General features: G+C 57.5%; 1 protein-coding gene across 1 annotated transcript in view; it reads left to right on the top strand.

Annotated features, from left to right (window-relative positions):
- Positions 1 to 23,682, top strand: part of LOC139240889 (low-density lipoprotein receptor-related protein 1-like) — a gene marked incomplete at its 3' end in the record, with an annotated part of 408,599 nt that overhangs the window by 347,915 nt on the left and 37,002 nt on the right. The window contains exons 28-32 of the mRNA XM_070869393.1: positions 2,759 to 2,888; positions 7,668 to 7,794; positions 12,458 to 12,609; positions 17,538 to 17,662; positions 18,797 to 19,168. Of these exons, the coding sequence (XP_070725494.1) occupies positions 2,759 to 2,888; positions 7,668 to 7,794; positions 12,458 to 12,609; positions 17,538 to 17,662; positions 18,797 to 19,168 (906 nt within the window). The remainder of the gene's footprint in view (positions 1 to 2,758; positions 2,889 to 7,667; positions 7,795 to 12,457; positions 12,610 to 17,537; positions 17,663 to 18,796; positions 19,169 to 23,682) is intronic.

A 23,682-nucleotide genomic window follows, 5' to 3' on the forward strand; every position in this document is an offset into this window, starting at 1 on the left:
ACGACACATTTCCGGTTCATCCACCAGGCTCACAACCACCTGCCCCATCGTGGATCCCCCGAACCCAACTGGCTGGGGTTTTATTCAGTCTTGTGAACATCACATGACTGGCTAAACCCCTCCCAACTCAACAGCTCTACAACTGTTTTGTTAAAACATTAATACAAGTGCCCCCTGATTAAAGGAGGGCACTAAAACCGACACAATTTAAACAAATTAAACTTTGGACAGTAAACTTAAATCAAATTAAAATTGCCGGGAGTGATGAAGCACTCCAGTCCCTCCGGCGCCCACCTCTCGCGGAAGGCCGCGAGCGTACCGGTGGACACCGCGTGCTCCATCTCCAGGGACACCCTGGCTCGGATGTAACCGCGGAAGAGAGGCAGGCAGTCGGGGCTGAACGACCCCCTCGACCGCCCGCTGCCTGGACCGGCTGATGGCCCCCTTGGCCAGGCCCAGGAGCAGTCCTACGAGGAGGCCCTCGGACCTGCCCGCTCCCCTCCGCACAGGGTGCCCAAAGATCAGGAGCGTGGGACTGAAGTGCAGCCAAAAATCGAGGAGCAGCCCCTTCAAATAATGGAACAGGGGCTGCAACCTCACACACTGATCACACACGTGGAATATGGACTCCCCCAGACCGCAGAAATTGCAGGCGGCCCGGGAGTCCGTGAACCGACTTAAAAACCGATTGCACGGGACTGCCCCGTGCACCACCCTCCAGGCCAAGTCCCCAATAAATAACGGGAGGACTCCGCGTAGAGAGCACTCCATTGGGGACCCCCGCCTCCTCCGGACGGCAAGATGGCGCGCCATGGCGTGTCCGGACGGCAGACGAGGATGGCAAGGTGGAGAGTGTGCAGGAGCAGCCCGAACAGGAAACCCCTCTCTGCTTGGCGGCGATGAGGAATTCCGTCCGGACGGGGGTCAGTTCGGACGGGATCGCCCCACGTGCTTGAGCCTCCACGACACACTCAACAGCTCGACAAACCTGGGAGCGCACTCACAGGTACATACGTTAGAGATATGGTGATGGGATGAGATGGCGCAGGGGAGCGGGATGAGGCTCGTGTTGACCAGAAACACCGGCCCGGGGCAGTGGGCCTGTTTCTGTGCTGTGAATAAGAACATAAGAAACAGGAGCAGGAGTCGGCCATTCGGCCCCTCGAGCCTGCTCCGCCATTTAATACGATCATGGCTGATCTGATCATGGGCTCAGCTCCACTTCCCCGCCCGCTCCCCATAACCCTTCACTCCCTTATCGCTCAAAAATCTGTCTATCTCCACCTTAAATATATTCAATGTCCCAGCCTCCACAGCTCTCTGGGCAGAGAATTCCACAGATTTACAACCCTCTGAGAGAAGAAATTCCTCCTCATCTCAGTTTTAAATGGGCGGCCCCTTATTCTAAGACCATGCCCCCTAGTTCTAGTCTCCCCCATCAGTGGAAACATCCTCTCTGCATCCACCTTGTCAAGCCCCCTCATAATCTTATACGCTACAACAAATATTCGATGTTTCCGACCTTGCATTTGGTTCTAAGCTTGGCGTCTCTTGAAGCAATGAGTATTTGAGAAGGTCTTTGCACCATGAGGTATGGCAATATTATATTCTATATTGTTACCTCCAGACTTGACTATTCCAACGCACTCCTGGCTGGCCTCTCACATTCTACCCGACGTAAACTAGAGGTGATCCAAAACTCGGCTGCCCCCGTGTCCTAACTCGCACCCAGTCCCGCTCACCCATCACCCCCTGTGCTCGCTGCCCCCGTGTCCTAACTCGCACCGAGTCCCACTCACCCATCACCCCCTGTGCTCGCTGACCCCGTGTCCTAACTCACACCCAGTCCCGCTCACCCATCACCCCCTGTGCTCACTGACCCCGTGTCCTAACTCACACCCAGTCCCGCTCACCCATCACCCCCTGTGCTCACTGACCCCGTGTCCTAACTCGCACCCAGTCCCACTCACCCATCACCCCCTGTGCTCACTGCCCCGTGTCCTAACCCACACCAAGTCCCACTCACCCATCACCCCCTGTGCTCACTGACCCCGTGTCCTAACTCGCACCGAGTCCCGCTCACCCATCACCCCCTGTGCTCACTGACCCCGTGTCCTAACTCACACCCAGTCCCGCTCACCCATCACCCCCTGTGCTCACTGACCCCGTGTCCTAACTCACATCCAGTCCCACTCACCCATCACCCCCTGTGCTTTCTAACCGATATTGGCTCCCCGTTAAACAACGCCTTGATTTCAAAATTCTCCATCCTTGTTTGTAAATCCTTCCATGGACCTCACCTCTCCCTATCTCTGTAATCTTTTTCAGTCTCACAACCCCCCGAGATCTCTGCACTCCTCTAATCCTGCCCTCCTGAGCATCCCTGATTATAATCACTCCACCATCGGTGGCCGTGCCTTCTGTTGCCTGGGCCCCAAGCTCTGGAACTCCCTCCCTAAACCTCTCCGCCCCTCTACCTCTCTCTCCTCCTTCAAGACGCTCCATAAAACCTCCCTCTGTGACCAAGCTTTTGATCATCTATCTTAATTTCTTCTGCGGCTGGGTATTAAATTTATCTGTTTGTCTGCAACACCGTTGTGAAGCACCTTCAGACGTTTTACTACATTAAAGGTTCTATATAAATAAAAGTTATTATATTAAAAGATTTATTACAATACAAGACTGTGTTAATTTTTTTATTGCGATGATCACAGCTCTCTGTATATTTGCTATAATTTATTGGGGTGTTTTTTTTCAGGGAACATTTACTGGACGGACCAAGGGTTTGACGTTATTGAGGTTGCCAGACTGAATGGGTCTTTCCGATACGTGGTCGTCTCACAGGGGCTGGATAAACCCCGAGCCATTACTGTCCATCCAAAAAAAGGGTAATGTCCCTGAGTATCCTGCCCCTGGAAACCGTTCCTCTCTATCCAAACCCCGCACAGTTCTGAACCCCTCTATTACCTCTCTCCCTTAACCTTCTCTGCTCCAAGGAGAACAACCCCAGCTCCTCCAGTCTCCCCACATCACTGAAGTCCCTCATCCCCCTGGTCATCACCATCACAGGCGATCCCTCGAACGAGGATGACTTGTTTCCACGAGTTCACGGGTGTTTCAATGAAGGACCTAATATTCCAGATCCCGAACTACATCCTGAAGGGTGGAAGATGCCTGTGGGTGGATTGTTTTAACGTGGGGTGACCGTTGCACACCAGCCACCACACGGGGCTTGACAGAGCGAGGTCTTGGTCCGGGGGCAAGGGTTAACCAGGACGGCTGGAGACCTGCTCTGCTGCACGGACCCAGTGCGCCCACACATATCGCACACAGTGTGGGCTGGTCCGTGGGCCCTCGCCTCTCCTGGGCCCCTTACCCCCAACTGTCGTATCTCCGCCACGATCTCTCGCCGCTCCTCCGTCATAAACATTCACCGCATCTCGCCAGAAACACTGGCCACTCATCCGCCCCGACCTTCCCACTCCTCTGCACCTGGGCCCCGCCGATATTCCCGCCCACGTTGCAAAACGGCGAGCAGGGTTTTGATGACGCCGCTCAGTCGCCCATCTCAAAATTGTCGCACGCTTGGAGCAGCTCGTGCTGGAGGTTGAAGTAACACGCTGCCCCAGCTCTTTCTACTTGCCGACCTGTGGTGCTGTTCTCTTGCAGGTCGGGAGGCCACGATGTACCATTGGTACCAGGTATCATTCTGGTCAATCTCCCTCTCAACCTTCTCTGCTCCCAGGAGAACAACCCCAGCTCCTCCAGTCTCCCCACGTCACTGAAGTCCCTCATCCCCTCGGGACCATTCTGGTCAATCTCCCTCTGCACCCTCTCCCAGGCCCTTCACACCCTCCCTACAGTGCGGGGCCCAGAATTGGACACGATACGACCCAGTGTTGTATAAAGGTTTAGCGTAACACCTTGCGTACTCCATGCCTATATTTATAAAGACCAGGATCCCGTATTCTTTAATTCAACAGTTTTACCAATTTAAATTAAAATTAAAAACATTTCTTTTTATTCCCCATTCATTTCTTTTCTCTTGCAAAAGGAAGGCTCATAACTTAAGAACACAAGAAATCGGAACAGGAGTCGGCCATTCGGCCCCTCGAGCCTGCTCCGCCATTTAATACGATCATGGCTGATCCCATCATGGACTCAGCTCCACTTCCCCGCCCGCTCCCCATAACCCTTCACTCCCTTATCGCTCAAAAATCTGTCTATCTCCACCTTGAATATATTCAATGTCCCAGCCTCCACAGCTCTCTGGGGCAGAGAATTCCACAGATTTACAACCCTCTGAGAGAAGAAATTCCTCCTCATCTCAGTTTTAAATGGGCGGCCCCTTATTCTAAGACCATGCCCCCTAGTTCTAGTCTCCCCCATCAGTGGAAACATCCTCTCTGCATCCACCTTGTCGAGCCCCCTCATAATCTTATACATTTCGATAAGATCACCTCTCATTCTTCTGAATTCCAATGAGTAGAGGCCCAACCTGCTCAATCTTTCCTCATAAGTCAACCCCCTCATCTCCGGAATCAACCGAGTGAACCTTCTCTGAACTGCCTCCAAAGCAAGTATATCCTTTCGTAAATATGGAGACCAAAACTGCACCCTGTATAACTGGATCAAGACTTCCCTGCTTTTATACTCCATCCCCTTTGCAATAAAGGCCAACATTCCATTGGCCTTCCTGATCACTTGCTGTACCTTCAGACTGTCCTTTTGTGTTTCGTGCACAAGTACCCCCAGGTCCCGCTGTACTCGGGTGATCTAATAGAGGCCCTTAAAATTATGAAAGGTTTTGATCGAGTGGATACAGACAGAATGTTTCCACGCATCCGTGCCTTTGTTACCTCCAGACTTGACTATTCCAACGCACTCCTGGCTGGCCACACACATTCTACCCCACGTAAACTAGAGGTGATCCAAAACTCGGCTGCCCCCGTGTCCTAACTCTCACCAAGTCCCGCTCACCCATCACCCCCTGTGCTCGCTGACCTACATTGGCTCCCAGTTAAACAACGCCTCGATTTAAAAATTCTCATCCTGGTTTACAAATCCCTCCATGGCCTCCTCACCCCTCCCTATCTCTGTAACCTCCTCCAGCCCCTACACCCCTCCCTATCTCTGTAACCCCCTCCAGCCCCTACACCCCTCCCTATCTCTGTAACCTCCTCCAGCCCCTACACCCCTCCCTATCTCTGTAACCTCCTCCAGCCCCTACACCCCTCCCTATCTCTGTAACCTCCTCCAGCCCCTACACCCCTCCCTATCTCTGTAACCTCCTCCAGCCCCGACACCCCTCCCTATCTCTGTAACCTCCTCCAGCCCCACAACCCCACCCCTGAGATGTCTGCGCTCCTCTAATCTGCCCTCCTGAGCATCCCTGATTATAATCGCTCCACCATTGGTGTCCGTGTCTTTAGGGACGGTGAATAAGTGCTGGGCTTACCAGCGACACCCACACCCCATGCAATGCTCACACAGTACTCCCGGTACAGTCCGTCCATCATCATCATCATCATCGGCAGTCCCTCAAAGCGAGGATGACTTACTTCCACGCCAATAAGGGACAAGTTCCCAGGTGTTCCAATGAAGGACCTAATATTCCGGATCCTGAACTCCATCCTGAAGGGTGGAAGATGCCTGTGGGTGGATTTTTTTAACGTAGGGTGACCGTTGTACACCAGCCACCACACGGGGCTTGACAGAGCGAGGTCTTGGTCCAGGGGCAAGGGTTAACCAGGACGACTGGAGACCAGCTCTGCTGCACGGACCCAGTGCGCGCACATATCGCACAGTGTGGGCTGGTCCGTGCTGCCCCTGGGGCCCTCGTCTCTCCTGGGCCCCGATCTCGCCGCTCCTGGGCTCCGGTCACTTCCCTCTACAATCTATCACCGCTCCTTCGCCCCTCCTGCTGTGCCTGCCCGCACTGCAATCAGCGACCTGGCTTCACAGCCATCGCCCTCCTGCAGCAGCACGCGCTGCTCCCTGCAGTGGTATACCATCGCACACTGCTCCCTGCACTGGTATACCGCACGCTGCTCCCTGCAGTGGTATACCACCGCACGCTGCTCCCTGCACTGGTATACCGCACGCTGCTCCCTGCAGTGGTATACCATCGCACACTGCTCCCTGCAGTGGTATACCGCACGCTGCTCCCTGCAGTGGTATACCATCGCACACTGCTCCCTGCAGTGGTACATCACCGCACGCTGCTCCCTGCAGTGGTATACCACCCCACGCTGCTCCCTGCAGTGGTATACCGCACGCTGCTCCCTGCACTGGTATACCATCGCACGCTGCTCCCTGCAGTGGTATACCACCGCACGCTGCTCCCTGCAGTGGTATACCACCGCACGCTGCTCCCTGCAGTGGTACATCACCGCACGCTGCTCCCTGCAGTGGTACATCACCGCACGCTGCTCCCTGCAGTGGTATACCACCCCACGCTGCTCCCTGCAGTGGTACATCACCGCACGCTGCTCCCTGCACTGGTACACCACCCCACGCTGCTCCCTGCAGTGGTATACCACCGCACGCTGCTCCCTGCAGTGGTACATCACCGCACGCTGCTCCCTGCAGTGGTACATCACCGCACGCTGCTCCCTGCACTGGTACACCACCCCACGCTGCTCCCTGCAGTGGTATACCACCCCACGCTGCTCCCTGCAGTGGTATACCACCGCACGCTGCTCCCTGCAGTGGTATACCACCGCACGCTGCTCCCTGCACTGGTATACCACCGCACGCTGCTCCCTGCAGTGGTACATCACCGCACGCTGCTCCCTGCAGTGGTATACCACCGCACGCTGCTCCCTGCACTGGTACATCACCGCACGCTGCTCCCTGCACTGGTACATCACCGCACGCTGCTCCCTGCAGTGGTATACCACCGCACGCTGCTCCCTGCAGTGGTATACCACCCCACGCTGCTCCCTGCAGTGGTATACCACCGCACGCTGCTCCCTGCAGTGGTATACCACCGCACGCTGCTCCCTGCAGTGGTATACCACCGCACGCTGCTCCCTGCAGTGGTATACCACCGCACGCTGCTCCCTGCAGTGGTATACCACCGCACGCTGCTCCCTGCAGTGGTATACCACCGCACGCTGCTCCCTGCAGTGGTATACCACCGCACGCTGCTCCCTGCAGTGGTATACCACCGCACGCTGCTCCCTGCAGTGGTATACCACCGCACGCTGCTCCCTGCAGTGGTATACCACCGCACGCTGCTCCCTGCAGTGGTATACCACCGCACGCTGCTCCCTGCAGTGCTACACCACCCCACGCTGCTCCCTGCAGTGCTACACCACCCCACGCTGCTCCCTGCAGTGGTATACCACCCCACGCTGCTCCCTGCAGTGGTATACCACCGCACGCTGCTCCCTGCAGTGGTATACCACCGCACGCTGCTCCCTGCAGTGGTATACCACCCCACGCTGCTCCCTGCAGTGGTATACCACCCCACGCTGCTCCCTGCAGTGGTATACCACCCCACGCTGCTCCCTGCAGTGGTATACCTCCGCACGCTGCTCCCTCCAATGGCCCCGACCTGCTGATGGTCTTGCAGGCCGGGACCGTGCTGATTTCCGAGCTGGGCCACCGCACACTCCTCCCTCCAGTGCAGCATTGACCTGTTGTTTTGATTTAATTCGTAGCTACCTGTTCTGGACTGAGTGGGGCCAGTACCCTCGGATTGAGAGATCGCGTCTCGACGGCACAGAGAGGTCGGTCCTTGTCAATGTCAGCATCAGTTGGCCCAACGGGATATCTATCGACTACCTGGTGCGTATTCTTCACTTTGCCTACAGTGTCTACGTCATCACAGGCAGTCCCTCGGAGTCGAGGAAGACTTGCTTCCACTCTATAAACACGAGTCCTTAGGTGGCTGAACAGTCCAATATGGGAACCACAGTCCCTGTCACAGGTGGGACAGATAGACGTTGAGGGAAGGGGAGGGTGGGACTGGTTTGCCGCATGCTCCTTCCGCTGCCTGCGCTTGGTTTCTGCACGCTCACGGCGACGAGACTCGAGGTGCTCAGCGCCCTCTCGGATGCACTCCCTCCACTTAGGGCGGACTGGTCTTTGGGCCAGGGACTCCCAGGTGTCGGTGGGGATGTTGCACTTTATCAGGGAGGCTTTGAGGGTGGTCCCTGTAACGTTTCCTCTGCCCACCTTTGGCTCGTTTGCCGTGAAGGAGTTCTAAGACGACTGGAGACCAGCTCTGCTGCACGGACCTAGTGCACACACGTATCGCAGTGTGGGCTGGCCCGTGCTGTCCCTGGGACCTCGCCTCTTCTGGGCCCCCGATCACATCCCTCTACAGTCTCTCACCGCTCCTTCACCCCAACCTCGCCGCTCCTGCTGTACCTGCCCCCGCTCCAATCACGCAAGGGAATACACATTAAATGGTCGGACACTGAGAAGTGTAGAGGAACAGAGGGACCTTGGAGTGCAGGTCCACAGATCCCTGAAGGTAGCAGGCCAGGTGGTTAAGAAGGCACACGGAATACTTGCCTTTATTAGTCGAGGCATAGAATACAAGAGCAGGGAGGTTATGCTTGAACTGTATAAAACACTGGTTAGACCACAGCTGGAGTACTGCGTGCAGTTCTGGTCACCACATTACAGGAAGGATGTGATTGCACTGGAGAGGGTGCAGAGGAGATTTACCAGGATGTTGCACTGGAGAGGGTACATAGGAGATTTACCAGGATGTTGCACTGGAGAGGGTACAGAGGAGATTTACCAGGATGTTGCACTGGAGAGGGTACAGAGGGGATTTACCAGGATGTTGCACTGGAGAGGGTGCAGAGGAGATTTACCAGGATGTTGCACTGGAGAGGGTGCAGAGGAGATTTACCAGGATGTTGCACTGGAGAGGGTACAGAGGAGATTTACCAGGATGTTGTCTGGACTGGAGAATTTTAGCGATGAGGAAAGATTGGATAGGCTGGGTCTGTTTTCTTTGGAACAGAGGAGGCTGAGAGGAGACCTGATTGAGGTGTATAAAATGATGAGGGGCCTGGATAGAGTGGATAGGAAGGAACTGTTTCCCTTGGCAGAGGGGTCAACAACCAGGCGGCACAGATTGAAAGTAATTGGGGGAAGGTTTAGAGGGGATTTGAGGGGAAATGTCTTCACCCAGAGGGTGGTGGGGGTCTGGGGTGGAACTCACGGCCTGAAAGGGTGGTAGAGGCAGAAACCCTCACCACATTTGGATGTGCACCTGAAGTGCCGTAACCTACAGGGCTACGGACCGAGAGCGGGAAAGTGGGATTAGGCTGGGTAGCTCTTGGTCGGCCGGCGCGGACACGATGGGCCGAAATGGCCTCCTTCCGTGCTGTAAAAATGTTATGATTCAGTTATACCCGCCTTTGCCCCATATCCCTTAATACCCTTTGGTTAACAGAAATCTATCAATCTCGGATTTAAAATTAACAATTGGCCCCCAGCATCAATTCCCGTTTGCGGAAGAGAGTCCCAAACCTCTCCCACCCTTGGTGTGTAGAAATGTTTCCCAACTTCACTCCTGAAAGGTCTGGCTCTAATTTTCAGACTCTGCCCCGAGTCCCAGACTCCCCAACCAGCGGGAACAGTTTCTCTCTCTCCACCCGTCATGGTGTACAACTGTGAGTATGCTCACAACTTGAGCCTCCTCCGGGAAATCCCCCTCCGTGCCTTTCAGTTCTGCGCGCGGAGGGAGGGAGGGGTTTCCTGTACGGGCTGCTCCTGCACACTCTCCACCTTGCCATCCTCGTCTGCCGTCCGGACACGCCATGGCGCGCCATCTTGCTGTCCGGAGAAGGCGGGGGTCCCTAATGGAGTGCTCTCTTCGCGGGAGTCCTCCCGTTATTTATTGGGGACTTGGCCTGGAGGGTGGTGCACGGGGCAGTCCCCTGCAATCGGTTTTTAAGTCGGTTCACGGGCTCCCGGGCCGCCTGCAATTTCTGCGGTCTGGAGGAGTCCGTGTTCCACGTGCGTGTTCGGTGTGTGAGGTTGCAGCCCCTCTTCCAATATTTGAAGGGGCTGCTCCTCAAATTCTGGCTGCACGTCAGTCCCACACTCCTGATCTTTGGGCACCCTGTGCGGAGGGGAGCGGGCAGGTCCGAGGGCCTCCTCGTAGGACTGCTCCTGGGCCATCAGCCGGTCCAGGCAGCGGGCGGTCGAGGGGGTCGTTCAGCCCCGACTGCCTGCCTCTCTTCCGCGGTTACATCCGAGCCAGGGTGTCCCTGGAGATGGAGCACGCGGTGTCCACCGGTACGCTCGCGGCCTTCCGCGAGAGGTGGGCGCCGGAGGGACTGGGGTGCTTCATCACTCTGGCAACAGGATTTTAGTGTGATTTTAATGTCTAAAGTTTAATTTGTTTAAGTTGCCTGTTTTAGTGCACACCCCCCCCCCCCCCCCTGCCAGGGGGCACTTGTATAATTTGTGTTTCTAGTGCCCTCAAGTGTAGAAGATTAAGGGGACGATTTGATCGAGGGGTTTAACGACTCGATGGGGTAGATAGAGAGAGAGAAAATGTTCCCTCTGGTGGGGGCAGTCCAGAACAAGGGGGGCGTCACCTTAAAATTAGAGCCAGACCATTCAGGGGTGATGTCCGGAAACACTTCGTCACACAAAGGTCCGTGGGAATCGGGAACTCTCTTCCCCCAAAAAACTGTGGAGGCTGAACGTCAAATGGAGCTTTCAAAACTGAGAGTGGTGGAAGTTTATTGGGTCAGGGTATCAAGGGATATGGAACCAAGGCGGGTAGATCTCATTTAATGGTGTAACAGACTCGAGGGGCTGAATGGCCTCCTCTTGTTCCTAATGTAACAGGCTCGAGGGGCTGAATGGGCCTCCTCCTGTTCCTAATGTAACAGGCTCGAGGGGCTGAATGGCCTCCTCTTGTTCCTAATGTAACAGGCTCGAGGGGCTGAATGGGCCTCCTCCTGTTCCTAATGTAACAGGCTCGAGGGGCTGAATGGCCTCCTCCTGTTCCTAATGTAACAGGCTCGAGGGGCTGAATGGCCTCCTCCTGTTCCTAATGTAACAGGCTCGAGGGGCTGAATGGCCTCCTCCTGTTCCTAATGTAACAGGCTCGAGGGGCTGAACGGCCTCCTCCTGTTCCTAATGTAACAGGCTCAAGGGGCTGAATGGGCCTCCTCCTGTTCCTAATGTAACAGGCTCGAGGAGCTGAATGGGCCTCCTCCTGTTCCTAATGTAACAGGCTCGAGGGGCTGAATGGCCTCCTCCTGTTCCTAATGTAACAGGCTCAAGGGGCTGAATGGGCCTCCTCCTGTTCCTAATGTAACAGGCTCGAGGGGCTGAATGGCCTCCTCCTGTTCCTAATGTAACAGGCTCGAGGGGCTGAATAACCACCTCCTGTTCCTAATGTAACAGGCTCGAGGGGCTGAACGGCCTCCTCCTGTTCCTAATGTAACAGGCTCGAGGGGCTGAACGGCCCCCTTCTGTTCCTAATGTAACAGACTCGAGCGGCTGAATGGGCTCCTCCTGTTCCTAATGTAACAGGCTCGAGGGGCTGAACGGCCTCCTCCTGTTCCTAATGTAACAGGCTCGAGGGGCTGAATGGCCTCCTCCTGTTCCTAATGTAACAGGCTCGAGGGGCTGAATGGCCTCCTCCTGTTCCTAATGTAACAGGCTCGAGGGGCTGAATGGCCTCCTCCTGTTCCTAATGTAACAGGCTCGAGGGGCTGAATGGCCTCCTCCTGTTCCTAATGTAACAGGCTCGAGGGGCTGAACGGCCTCCTCCTGTTCCTAATGTAACAGGCTCGAGGGGCTGAATGGCCTCCTCCTGTTCCTAATGTAACAGGCTCGAGGGGCTGAACGGCCTCCTCCTGTTCTTAATGTAACAGGCTCGAGGGGCTGAACGGCCTCCTCCTGTTCCTAATGTAACAGGCTCGAGGGGCTGAATGGCCTCCTCCTGTTCCTAATGTAACAGGCTCGAGGGGCTGAATGGCCTCCTCCTGTTCCTAATGTAACAGGCTCGAGGGGCTGAACGGCCTCCTCCTGTTCCTAATGTAACAGGCTCGAGGGGCTGAACGGCCTCCTCCTGTTCCTAATGTAACAGGCTCGAGGGGCTGAATGGCCTCCTCCTGTTCCTAATGTAACAGGCTCGAGGGGCTGAATGGCCTCCTGTTCCTAATGTAACAGGCTCGAGGGGCTGAATGGCCTCCTCCTGTTCCTAATGTAACAGGCTCGAGGGGCTGAACGGCCTCCTCCTGTTCTAATGTAACAGGCTCCAGGGGCTGAATGGCCTCCTCCTGTTCTAATGTAACAGGCTCGAGGGGCTGAATGGCCTCCTCCTGTACCTAATGTAACAGGCTCGAGGGGCTGAATGGCCTCCTCCTGTTCCTAATGTAACAGGCTCGAGGGGCTGAATGGCCTCCTCCTGTTCGGGCAGCGACGAATAACCCAATCTCCTTGTCCCTCACCTCAATCAAAGGAAGACAAGCTTTACTGGTGTGATGCTCGGACGGATAAGATCGAGCGGATCGACCTGGAGACGGGAGAGAACAGGGAGGTGGTGCTGTCCAACAACAACATGGATATGTTCTCGGTGTCGGTCTTCGAAGATTACATCTACTGGAGCGACCGGTAACTGTTTGACGTCTGGGAGTGATGGCTCCCTCCTCCACCCGAGCTGCAGCCCATCTCCCTCGTCTCACTCACTCGCCCGCTCTCTCCGTCTCCCTCACCCTCCTGGGCTCGCCGATTTCAGCGCTCTCCTGGCCAGCCGGCCTTCCACCATCCACAAACTTTAGCTAGTGCAGACCTCCCTCCCGCTGCCCCCGTGTCCCTAACTATGCTGCTGCATCAACCCCACCTCACCCCGTGCTCACTGAACCTCATTGGCTCTCGGTTCTGCCATCGAAGGGCTAGTCCCTCTCGTTCCCTCATGTATTCAATTGAATATTGGGAGGACCGAAGCCATTGTTTTTCAGTCTTCGCCACAAACTGCGTTCCCCAGCCCCCGACTCCCTCCCTCTCCCCAACTCCTGTCTGAGGCTGAACCAGACTGTTCGCCACCTGGGTGTTATATCTGACCCTGAAATGAGCTTCCGGCCACATATCCCGCAGCATAACTCACACCGCCTGTTTCCACCCTCCGTAACATCGCCCGTCTCCGCCCCTTGCCTCAGCTCATCCGCTGCTGAAACCCTCATCCGTGCCCCCGTTACCTCTAGACTTGACTATTCCAACGCACTCCTGGCCGGCCTCCCACATTCTACCCGACGTAAACTTGAGGTGATCCAAAACTCGGCTGCCCCCGTGTCCTAACTCGCACCGAGTCCCGCTCACCCATCACCCCCTGTGCTCACTGCCCCAGTGTCCTAACTCGCACCGAGTCCCACTCACCCATCACCCCCTGTGCTCACTGCCCCAGTGTCCTAACTCACACCCAGTCCCACTCACCCATCACCCCCTGTGCTCGCTGTCCCCGTGTCCTAACTCACACCGAGTCCCACTCACCCATCACCCCCTGTGCTCACTGCCCCAGTGTCCTAACTCACACCGAGTCCCACTCACCCATCACCCCCTGTGCTCGCTGCCCCGTGTCCTAACTCACACCCAGTCCCGATCACCCATCACCCCCTGTGCTCACTGCCCCGTGTCCTAACTCACACCAAGTCCCACTCACCCATCACCCCCTGTGCTCGCTGCCCCGTGTCCTAACTCACACCCAGTCCCGATCACCCATCACCCCCTGTGCTCACTGCCCCGTGTCCTAACTCACACCCAGTCCCGTTCACCCATCACCCCCTGTGCTCACTGCCCCCGTGTCCTAACTCACACCCAGTCCCGCTCACCCATCACCCCCTGTGCTCACTGACCCCGTGTCCTAACTCACACCCAGTCCCGATCACCCATCACCCCCTGTGCTCACTGCCCCGTGTCCTAACTCACACCCAGTCCCGTTCACCCATCACCCCCTGTGCTCACTGCCCCCGTGTCCTAACTCACAGAGTCCCACTCACCCATCACCCCTGTGCTCACTGCCCCGTGTCCTAACTCGCACCGAGTCCCACTCACCCATCACCCACTGTGCTCACTGCCCCCGTGTCCTAACTCACACCCAGTCCCACTCACCCATCACCCCCTGTGCTCACTGCCCCCGTGTCCTAACTCGCACCCAGTCCCACTCACCCATCACCCCCTGTGCTCACTGACCCCGTGTCCTAACTCGCACCCAGTCCCACTCACCCATCACCCCCTGTGCTCACTGCCCCCGTGTCCTAACTCGCACCCAGTCCCACTCACCCATCACCCCCTGTGCTCACTGCCCCCGTGTCCTAACTCGCACCCAGTCCCACTCACCCATCACCCCCTGTGCTCACTGACCCCGTGTCCTAACTCACACCCAGTCCCGATCACCCATCACCCCCTGTGCTCACTGCCCCGTGTCCTAACTCACACCGAGTCCCACTCACCCATCACCCCCTGTGCTCGCTGCCCCGTGTCCTAACTCACACCCAGTCCCGATCACCCATCACCCCCTGTGCTCACTGCCCCGTGTCCTAACTCACACCCAGTCCCACTCACCCATCACCCCCTGTGCTCACTGACCCCGTGTCCTAACTCGCACCGAGTCCCGCTCACCCATCACCCCCTGTGCTCACTGACCCCGTGTCCTAACTCACACCCAGTCCCGATCACCCATCACCCCCTGTGCTCACTGCCCCCGTGTCCTAACTCACACTGAGTCCCACTCACCCATCACCCCTGTGCTCACTGCCCCGTGTCCTAACTCGCACCGAGTCCCACTCACCCATCACCCACTGTGCTCACTGCCCCCGTGTCCTAACTCACACCCAGTCCCACTCACCCATCACCCCCTGTGCTCACTGCCCCCGTGTCCTAACTCGCACCCAGTCCCACTCACCCATCACCCCCTGTGCTCACTGACCCCGTGTCCTAACTCGCACCCAGTCCCACTCACCCATCACCCCCTGTGCTCACTGCCCCCGTGTCCTAACTCACACCCAGTCCCACTCACCCATCACCCCCTGTGCTCACTGCCCCCGTGTCCTAACTCACACCCAGTCCCACTCACCCATCACCCCCTGTGCTCACTGACCCCGTGTCCTAACTCACACCCAGTCCCACTCACCCATCACCCCCTGTGCTCACTGCCCCCGTGTCCTAACTCACACCCAGTCCCACTCACCCATCACCCCCTGTGCTCACTGACCCCGTGTCCTAACTCGCACCCAGTCCCACTCACCCATCACCCCCTGTGCTCACTGCCCCCGTGTCCTAACTCGCACCCAGTCCCACTCACCCATCACCCCCTGTGCTCACTGACCCCGTGTCCTAACTCACACCCAGTCCCACTCACCCATCACCCCCTGTGCTCACTGACCCCGTGTCCTAACTCACACCCAGTCCCGATCACCCATCACCCCCTGTGCTCACTGCCCCGTGTCCTAACTCACACCCAGTCCCACTCACCCATCACCCCCTATGCTCACTGCCCCCGTGTCCTAACTCACATCCAGTCCCACTCACCCATCACCCCCTGTGCTCACTGACCCCGTGTCCTAACTCGCACCGAGTCCCACTCACCCATCACCCCCTGTGCTCACTGACCCCGTGTCCTAACTCGCACCCAGTCCCACTCACCCATCACCCCCTGTGCTCACTGCCCCCGTGTCCTAACTCACACCCAGTCCCACTCACCCATCACCCCCTGTGCTCACTGACCCCGTGTCCTAACTCGCACCCAGTCCCACTCACCCATCACCCCCTGTGCTCACTGACCCCGTGTCCTAACTCACACCCAGTCCCACTCACCCATCACCCCCTGTGCTCACTGACCCCGTGTCCTAACTCGCACCCAGTCCCACTCACCCATCACCCCCTGTGCTTCCCGACCTACATTGGCTCCCGGTTAAGCAACACCTCGATTTTAAAATTCTCATCTTTATTTTCAAATCCATCCATCGCCTCCTCGTCCCCCCCTCCCTATCTCTGTAACCTCCTCCAGCCCCTACACCCCTCCCTATCTCTGTAACCTCCTCCAGCCCCGACACCGCTCCCTATCTCTGTAACCTCCACCAGCCCCTACACCCCTCCCTATCTCTGTAACCTCCTCCAGCCCCACAACCCCCCGAGATCTCTGCACTCCTCTAATTCTGCCCTCCTGACCATCCCTGATTATAATCGCTCCACCATCGGTGGCCGTGCCTTCTGTAGCCTGGGCCCCAAGCTCTGGAACTCCCTCCCTAAACCTCTCCGCCTCTCTCTTTCCTCCTTCAAGACGTTCCTTAAAACCTCCCTCTTTGCTCAAGCTTTTAGTCACCTGCGCTAATATCTCTTCCTTATTTAACCTGATTAACACTCCTGTGAAGCACCTTTGGGCGTTTGAATATGTTAAACACACATATAAATGCAAGTTTTTTGAGTAAGATGATCACTGCCTAAATAATAACTCTTCCCGAGGTCACTTGTTATCAACCCAGCAATTTACAGCTGGGGACTGAACTGAAAGATTGCGTTCATTTGCTCTCGCTGCAGATTTATCTGTCATTTGTTACAGACTGAAGCCAATTGAACCATCACTGTGTATTTACAGGGGGACCTGGGAGTGTGTCAGTATTTACAGGGGCTCCCCGGGGAGTGTGTCAGTATTTACAGGGGGTCCCCGGGAGTGTGTCGGTATTTACAGGGGGTCCCCGGGAGTGTGTCGGTATTTACAGGGGGTCCCCGGGGAGTGTGTCAGTATTTACAGGGGGTCCCCGGGAGTGTGTCGGTATTTACAGGGGGTCCACGGGGAGTGTGTCGGTATTTACAGGGGGTCCCCGGGAGTGTGTCAGTATTTATTGGGGGTCCCCGGGAGTGTGTCAGTATTTACAGGGGATCCCCAGGGAATGTGTCGGTATTTACAGGGGGTCCCCGGGCGTGTGTCAGTATTTACAGGGGGTCCCCGGGCGTGTGTCAGTATTTACAGGGGGTCCCCGGGAGTGTGTCAGTATTTACAGGGGATCCCCGGGGAGTGTGTCAGTATTTACAGGGGGTCCCCGGGGAGTATGTCGGTATTTACAGGCGATCCCCGGGAGTGTGTCAGTATTTACAGGGGGTCCCCGGGGAGTATGTCGGTATTTACAGGGGGTCCCTGGGAGTGTGTCAGTATTTACAGGGGGTCCCCGGGGAGTGTGTCAGTATTTACAGGGGGTCCCCAGGGAGTATGTCAGTATTTACAGGGGGTCCCCGGGAGTGTGTCAGTATTTACAGGGGATCCCCGGGGAGCGTGTCAGTATTTACAGGGGATCCCCGGGAGTGTGTCAGTATTTACAGGGAGTCCCCGGGGAGTGTGTCGGTATTTACAGGGGCTCCCCGGGGAGTGTGTCAGTATTTACAGGGGATCCCCGGGGAGTGTGTCAGTATTTACAGGGGATCCCCGGGTAGTGTGTCGGTATTTACAGGGGCTCCCCGGGGAGTGTGTCAGTATTTACAGCGGGTATAAAAAATCACCGAACCAGACCGGTAATTTCCAAACCTGTTTTATTCCTTTATACATACAGGACACATGCAAACGGCTCCATCAAAAGAGGCCAGAAGGATAATGCCACTGACTCTGTCTCCTTGAGAACTGGAATTGGTGTACAGCTGAAGGACATCAAAGTCTTCAACAGGGAGAGACAGAAGGGTGAGTGTTGATTTTGTTGACGCAGGGCTAACACTGGTTAGAAGATATCAGTCACAGAAATTTACAGCACGGAAGGAGGCCATTTGGGCCCATCGTGTCCGCCTTGTGCCGGCCGACCAAGAGCTACCCAGCCTAATCCCACTTTCCCGCTCTCGGTCCGTAGCCCTGTAGGTTACGGCACTTCAAGTGCACATCCAAATGTGGTGAGGGTTTCTGCCTCTACCACCCTTTCAGGCCGTGAGTTCCACCCCAGACCCCCACCACCCTCTGGGTGAAGACATTTCCCCTCAAATCCCCTCTAAACCTCTTAATGGTGTCAGCTGTGGCTCAGTGGACAGCATACTCGCTGCTGAGTCAAAAGGTTGTGGGTTCGAGTCCCACTCCAGGGACTTGAGCACAAAAACTCTAAGCTGACACTCTCAGTGCAGTGCTGAGGGAGTGCCGCACTGTCGGAGGGGCAGTGCTGAGGGAGTGCCGCACTGTCGGAGGGGCGGTACTGAGGGAGCGCCGCACTGTCGGAGGGGCGGTGCTGAGGGAGCGCCGCACTGTCAGAGGGGCAGCACTGAGGGAGCGCCGCACTGTCGGAGGGGCAGTACTGAGGGAGCGCCGCACTGTCGGAGGGGCAGTACTGAGGGAGCACCGCACTGTCGGAGGGGCAGTACTGAGGGAGAGCCGCACTGTCGGAGGGGCGGTACTGAGGGAGCGCCGCACTGTCGGAGGGGCAGTACTGAGGGAGTGCCGCACTGTCGGAGGGGCAGTACTGAGGGAGTGCCGGACTGTCGGAGTTGCCGTCTTTTGGATGAGACGATAAACCGAGGCCCCGTCTGCCCCCTCACGTGGAGGTAAAAGATCCCACGGCCACTATTTGGAAGAAGAGCAGGGGGAGTTCTCCCCGGTGTCCTGGGGCCAATATTTAACCCTCAATCAACATAACAAAAAAAACAGATGATCTGGGTCATTATCACATCGCTGTGTGTGGGAGCTTGCTGTGCGCACATTGGCGTTTCCCACATTACAACAGTGACTGCACTCCAAAAAAAAAAGTACTTCATTGGCTGGAACGTGCTTTGAGATGCCCAGTGGTCGTGCCAGGTGTAAATAAATTGCAAGTCTCTCTGCCTCCTCTCCCCACAGGTACCAACGTCTGTGCCCACAACAATGGCGGGTGCCAGCAGCTGTGCCTGTACCGCGGAAACGCCCAGCGGACCTGCGCCTGCGCGCACGGCATGCTGTCGGAGGATGGGGTCGGCTGCCGGGACTACGATGGCTACCTGCTGTACTCTGAGAGGACCATCCTCAAGAGCATCCACCTGTCGGACGAGAACAACCTCAACTCGCCCATCAAGCCCTTCGAGGACCCCGAGTTCATGAAGAACGTCATCGCGCTGGCCTTCGACTACGGGCACGGGTCCAAGGGGGGCAACAGGATCTTCTTCAGCGACATCCACTTCGGCAACATCCAGCAGATTAGCGACGACGGCTCGGGGAGGAAGACCATCGTGGAAAGTAAGTCCGTCTCCCTGGTGGTGCGTGAGCACCACGCGACCAGTCGACCCGGTTCGAAGCCACTGTTCCCGTAACTCCCGTTTCCGTAGGTGGGCGGCTGCCTGTAAATCCCCCATGTACGTGCGCGTGTACCTGCAGAGCGCATGGAGTGTGTGTGTGTGTGTGTGTACGTGGAGGGCGCATGGAGTGTGTGTGTGTGCGCGTGTACATGGAGGGCGCATGGTGTGAGTGTGCGTGTGCGCATGTACATGCAGCGTGCATGGAGTGTGTGTGCATGCGTGCCTGGAGTGTGTGTGTGTGCGTGTGTACGTGGAGGGCTCATGGAGTGTGTGTGCGTGTACCTGGAGTGTGTGTGTGCGCGTGTACATGGAGGGCGCATGGTGTGTGTGTGTACGTGTACCTGGAGTGCGTGTGTACCTGGAGGGCGGATGGAGTGTGTGTGTACGGGTGTACATGGAGCACGCATGCGTTGTGTGGGTGCGCCTTCAAGGTCACTGTTCCGGTAATTCCCTCCGGGAGATAAGATCGAAATGTGTACGCCACGAGGTCAGTTGGAGGCTAATTGCTACGGGAAGTTTCAATAGGTGGGCGACTGCTGGTAAATATCTCCCCTCTATCTGTTTCTGTCTCCGTCTCTCTCTGGAGGAGGTTGTGGTAGGGAGGGGTGTAGGGGTTGGAGGAGGTTACAGAGATAGGGAGGGGTGTAGAGGCTGGAGGAGGTTACAGAGATAGGGAGGGGTGTAGGGACTGGAGGAGATTACAGAGATAGGGAGGAGTGTAGGGACTGGAGGGGGTTACAGAGATAGGGAGGGGTGTAGAGACTGGAGGAGGTTACAGAGATAGGGAGGGGTGTAGGGCCTGGAGGAGCTTACCGAGATAGGGAGGGGTGAGGCGAGGAGGGATTTGAACCCGAGGATGAGAATTTTGGCGCAGTCAGTCAACCACTGAGGGTCGGCGAGCACAAGGTGTGGGTGGTGAGCGGGACTCGGTGTGAGTTAGGACACGGGGTCAGTGAGCACAGGGGGTGATGGGTGAGTGGGACTGGGTGTGAGTTAGGACACTGGGTCAGTGAGCACAGGGGGTGATGGGTGAGTGGGACTGGGTGTGAGTTAGGACACGGGGTCAGTGAGCACAAGGGGTGATGGGTGAGTGGGACTGGGTGTGAGTTAGGACACGGGGACAGTGAGCACAGGGGGTGATGGGTGAGTGGGACTGGGTGTGAGTTAGGACACGGGGTCAGTGAGCACAGGGGGTGATGGGTGAGTGGGACTCGGTGCGAGTTAGGACACGGGGGCAGTGAGCACAGGGGGTGATGGGTGAGTGGGACTGGGTGTGAGTTAGGACACGGGGGCAGTGAGCACAGGGGGTGATGGGTGAGTGGGACTGGGTGTGAGTTAAGACACGGGGTCAGTGAGCACAGGGGGTGATGGGTGAGTGGGACTGGGTGTGAGTTAGGACACGGGGGCAGTGAGCACAGGGGGTGATGGGTGAGTGGGACTCGGTGCGAGTTAGGACACGGGGGCAGTGAGCACAGGGGGTGATGGGTGAGTGGGACTGGGTGTGAGTTAGGACACGGGGGCAGTGAGCACAGGGGGTGATGGGTGAGTGGGACTCGGTGCGAGTTAGGACACGGGGTCAGTGAGCACAGGGGTGATGGGTGAGTGGGACTCGGTGCGAGTTAGGACACGGGGTCAGCGAGCACAGGGGGTGATGGGTGAGTGGGACTGGGTGTGAGTTAGGACACGGGGGCAGTGAGCACAGGGGGTGATGGGTGAGTGGGACTGGGTGTGAGTTAGGACACGGGGGCAGTGAGCACAGGGGGTGATGGGTGAGTGGGACTCGGTGTGAGTTAGGACACGGGGTCAGTGAGCACAGCGGGTGATGGGTGAGTGGGACTGGGTGTGAGTTAGGACACGGGGGCAGTGAGCACAGGGGGTGATGGGTGAGTGGGACTGGGTGTGAGTTAGGACACGGGGTCACTGAGCACAGGGGGTGATGGGTGAGTGGGACTCGGTGCGAGTTAGGACACGGGGGCAGTGAGCACAGGGGGTGATGGGTGAGTGGGACTGGGTGTGAGTTAGGACACGGGGTCAGTGAGCACAGGGGGTGATGGGTGAGTGGGACTCGGTGTGAGTTAGGACACGGGGGCAGTGAGCACAGGGGGTGATGGGTGAGTGGGACTCGGTGTGAGTTAGGACACGGGATCAGTGAGCACAGGGGGTGATGGGTGAGTGGGACTCAGTGTGAGTTAGGACACGTGGTCAGTGAGCACAGGGGGTGATGGGTGAGTGGGACTGGGTGTGAGTTAGGACACGGGGTCAGTGAGCACAGGGGATGATGGGTGAGTGGGACTCGGTGCGAGTTAGGACACGGGGTCAGTGAGCACAGCGGGTGATGGGTGAGTGGGACTGGGTGTGAGTTAGGACACGGGGTCAGTGAGCACGGGGTGATGGGTGAGCGGGACTGGGTGTGAGTTAGGACACGGGGTCAGTGAGCACAGGGGGTGATGGGTGAGTGGGACTGGGTGTGAGTTAGGACACGGGGTCAGTGAGCACAGGGGGTGTTGGGTGAGTGGGACTCGTTGCGAGTTAGGACACGGGGTCAGTGAGCACAGGGGGTGATGGGTGAGTGGGACTCGGTGTGAGTTAGGACACGGGGGCAGTGAACACACGGGGTGATGGGTGAGCGGGACTCGGTGTGAGTTAGGACACGGGGTCAGTGAGCACAGGGGGTGATGGGTGAGCGGGACTCGGTGCGAGTTAGGACACGGGGTCAGTGAGCACAGGGGGTGATGGGTGAGTGGGACTCGGTGTGAGTTAGGACACGGGGGCAGTGAACACACGGGGTGATGGGTGAGCGGGACTCGGTGTGAGTTAGGACACGGGGGCAGTGAGCACACGGGGTGATGGGTGAGCGGGACTCGGTGCGAGTTAGGACACGGGGGCAGTGAGCACAGGGGGTGATGGGTGAGTGGGACTCGGTGCGAGTTAGGACACGGGGTCAGTGAGCACAGGGGGTGATGGGTGAGTGGGATTCGGTGCGAGTTAGGACACGGGGTCAGTGAGCACAGGGGGTGATGGGTGAGTGGGACTGGGTGTGAGTTAGGACACGGGGGCAGTGAGCACAGGGGGTGATGGGTGAGTGGGACTCGGTGTGAGTTAGGACACGGGGTCAGTGAGCACAGCGGGTGATGGGTGAGTGGGACTGGGTGTGAGTTAGGACACGGTGGCAGTGAGCACAGGGGGTGATGGGTGAGTGGGACTGGGTGTGAGTTAGGACACGGGATCACTGAGCACAGGGGGTGATGGGTGAGTGGGACTCGGTGCGAGTTAGGACACGGGGGCAGTGAGCACAGGGGGTGATGGGTGAGTGGGACTCGGTGTGAGTTAGGACACGGGGGCAGTGAGCACAGGGGGTGATGGGTGAGTGGGACTGGGTGTGAGTTAGGACACGGGGTCACTGAGCACAGGGGGTGATGGGTGAGTGGGACTCGGTGCGAGTTAGGACACGGGGGCAGTGAGCACAGGGGGTGATGGGTGAGTGGGACTCGGTGTGAGTTAGGACACGGGGTCAGTGAGCACAGGGGGTGATGGGTGAGAGGGACTCGGTGCGAGTTAGGACACGGGGTCAGCGAGCACAGGGGGTGTTGGGTGAGTGGGACTCGGTGCGAGTTAGGACACGGGGTCAGTGAGCACAGGGGGTGATGGGTGAGAGGGACTGGGTGTGAGTTAGGACACGGGGTCATGAACACAGGGGGTGATGGGTGAGTGGGACTGGGTGTGAGTTAGGACACGTGGTCAGTGAGCACAGGGGGTGATGGGTGAGAGGGACTGGGTGTGAGTTAGGACACGGGGGCAGTGAGCACAGGGGGTGATGGGTGAGTGGGACTGGGTGTGAGTTAGGACACGGGGCAGTGAGCACAGGGGGTGATGGGTGAGAGGGACTGGGTGTGAGTTAGGACACGGGGGCAGTGAGCACAGGGGGTGATGGGTGAGTGGGACTGGGTGTGAGTTAGGACACGGGGGCAGTGAGCACAGGGGGTGATGGGTGAGTGGGACTGGGTGTGAGTTAGGACACGGGGGCAGTGAGCACAGGGGGTGATGGGTGAGTGGGACTGGGTGCGAGTTAGGACACGGGGCAGTGAGCACAGGGGGTGATGGGTGAGAGGGACTGGGTGTGAGTTAGGACACGGGGCAGTGAGCACAGGAGGTGATGGGTGAGTGGGACTGGGTGTGAGTTAGGACACGGGGGCAGTGAGCACAGGGGGTGATGGGTGAGTGGGACTGGGTGTGAGTTAGGACACGGGGGCAGTGAGCACAGGGGGTGATGGGTGAGTGGGACTGGGTGTGAGTGAGGCCACGGGGGCAGTGAGCACAGGGGGTGATGGGTGAGTGGGACTGGGTGTGAGTTAGGACACGGGGGCAGTGAGCACAGGGGGTGATGGGTGAGTGGGACTGGGTGCGAGTTAGGACACGGGGTCAGTGAGCACAGGGGGTGATGGGTGAGTGGGACTC

This window comes from Pristiophorus japonicus, chromosome X (assembly GCF_044704955.1).
Source record: "Pristiophorus japonicus isolate sPriJap1 chromosome X, sPriJap1.hap1, whole genome shotgun sequence".
Lineage (NCBI taxonomy): Eukaryota > Metazoa > Chordata > Chondrichthyes > Pristiophoridae > Pristiophorus > Pristiophorus japonicus.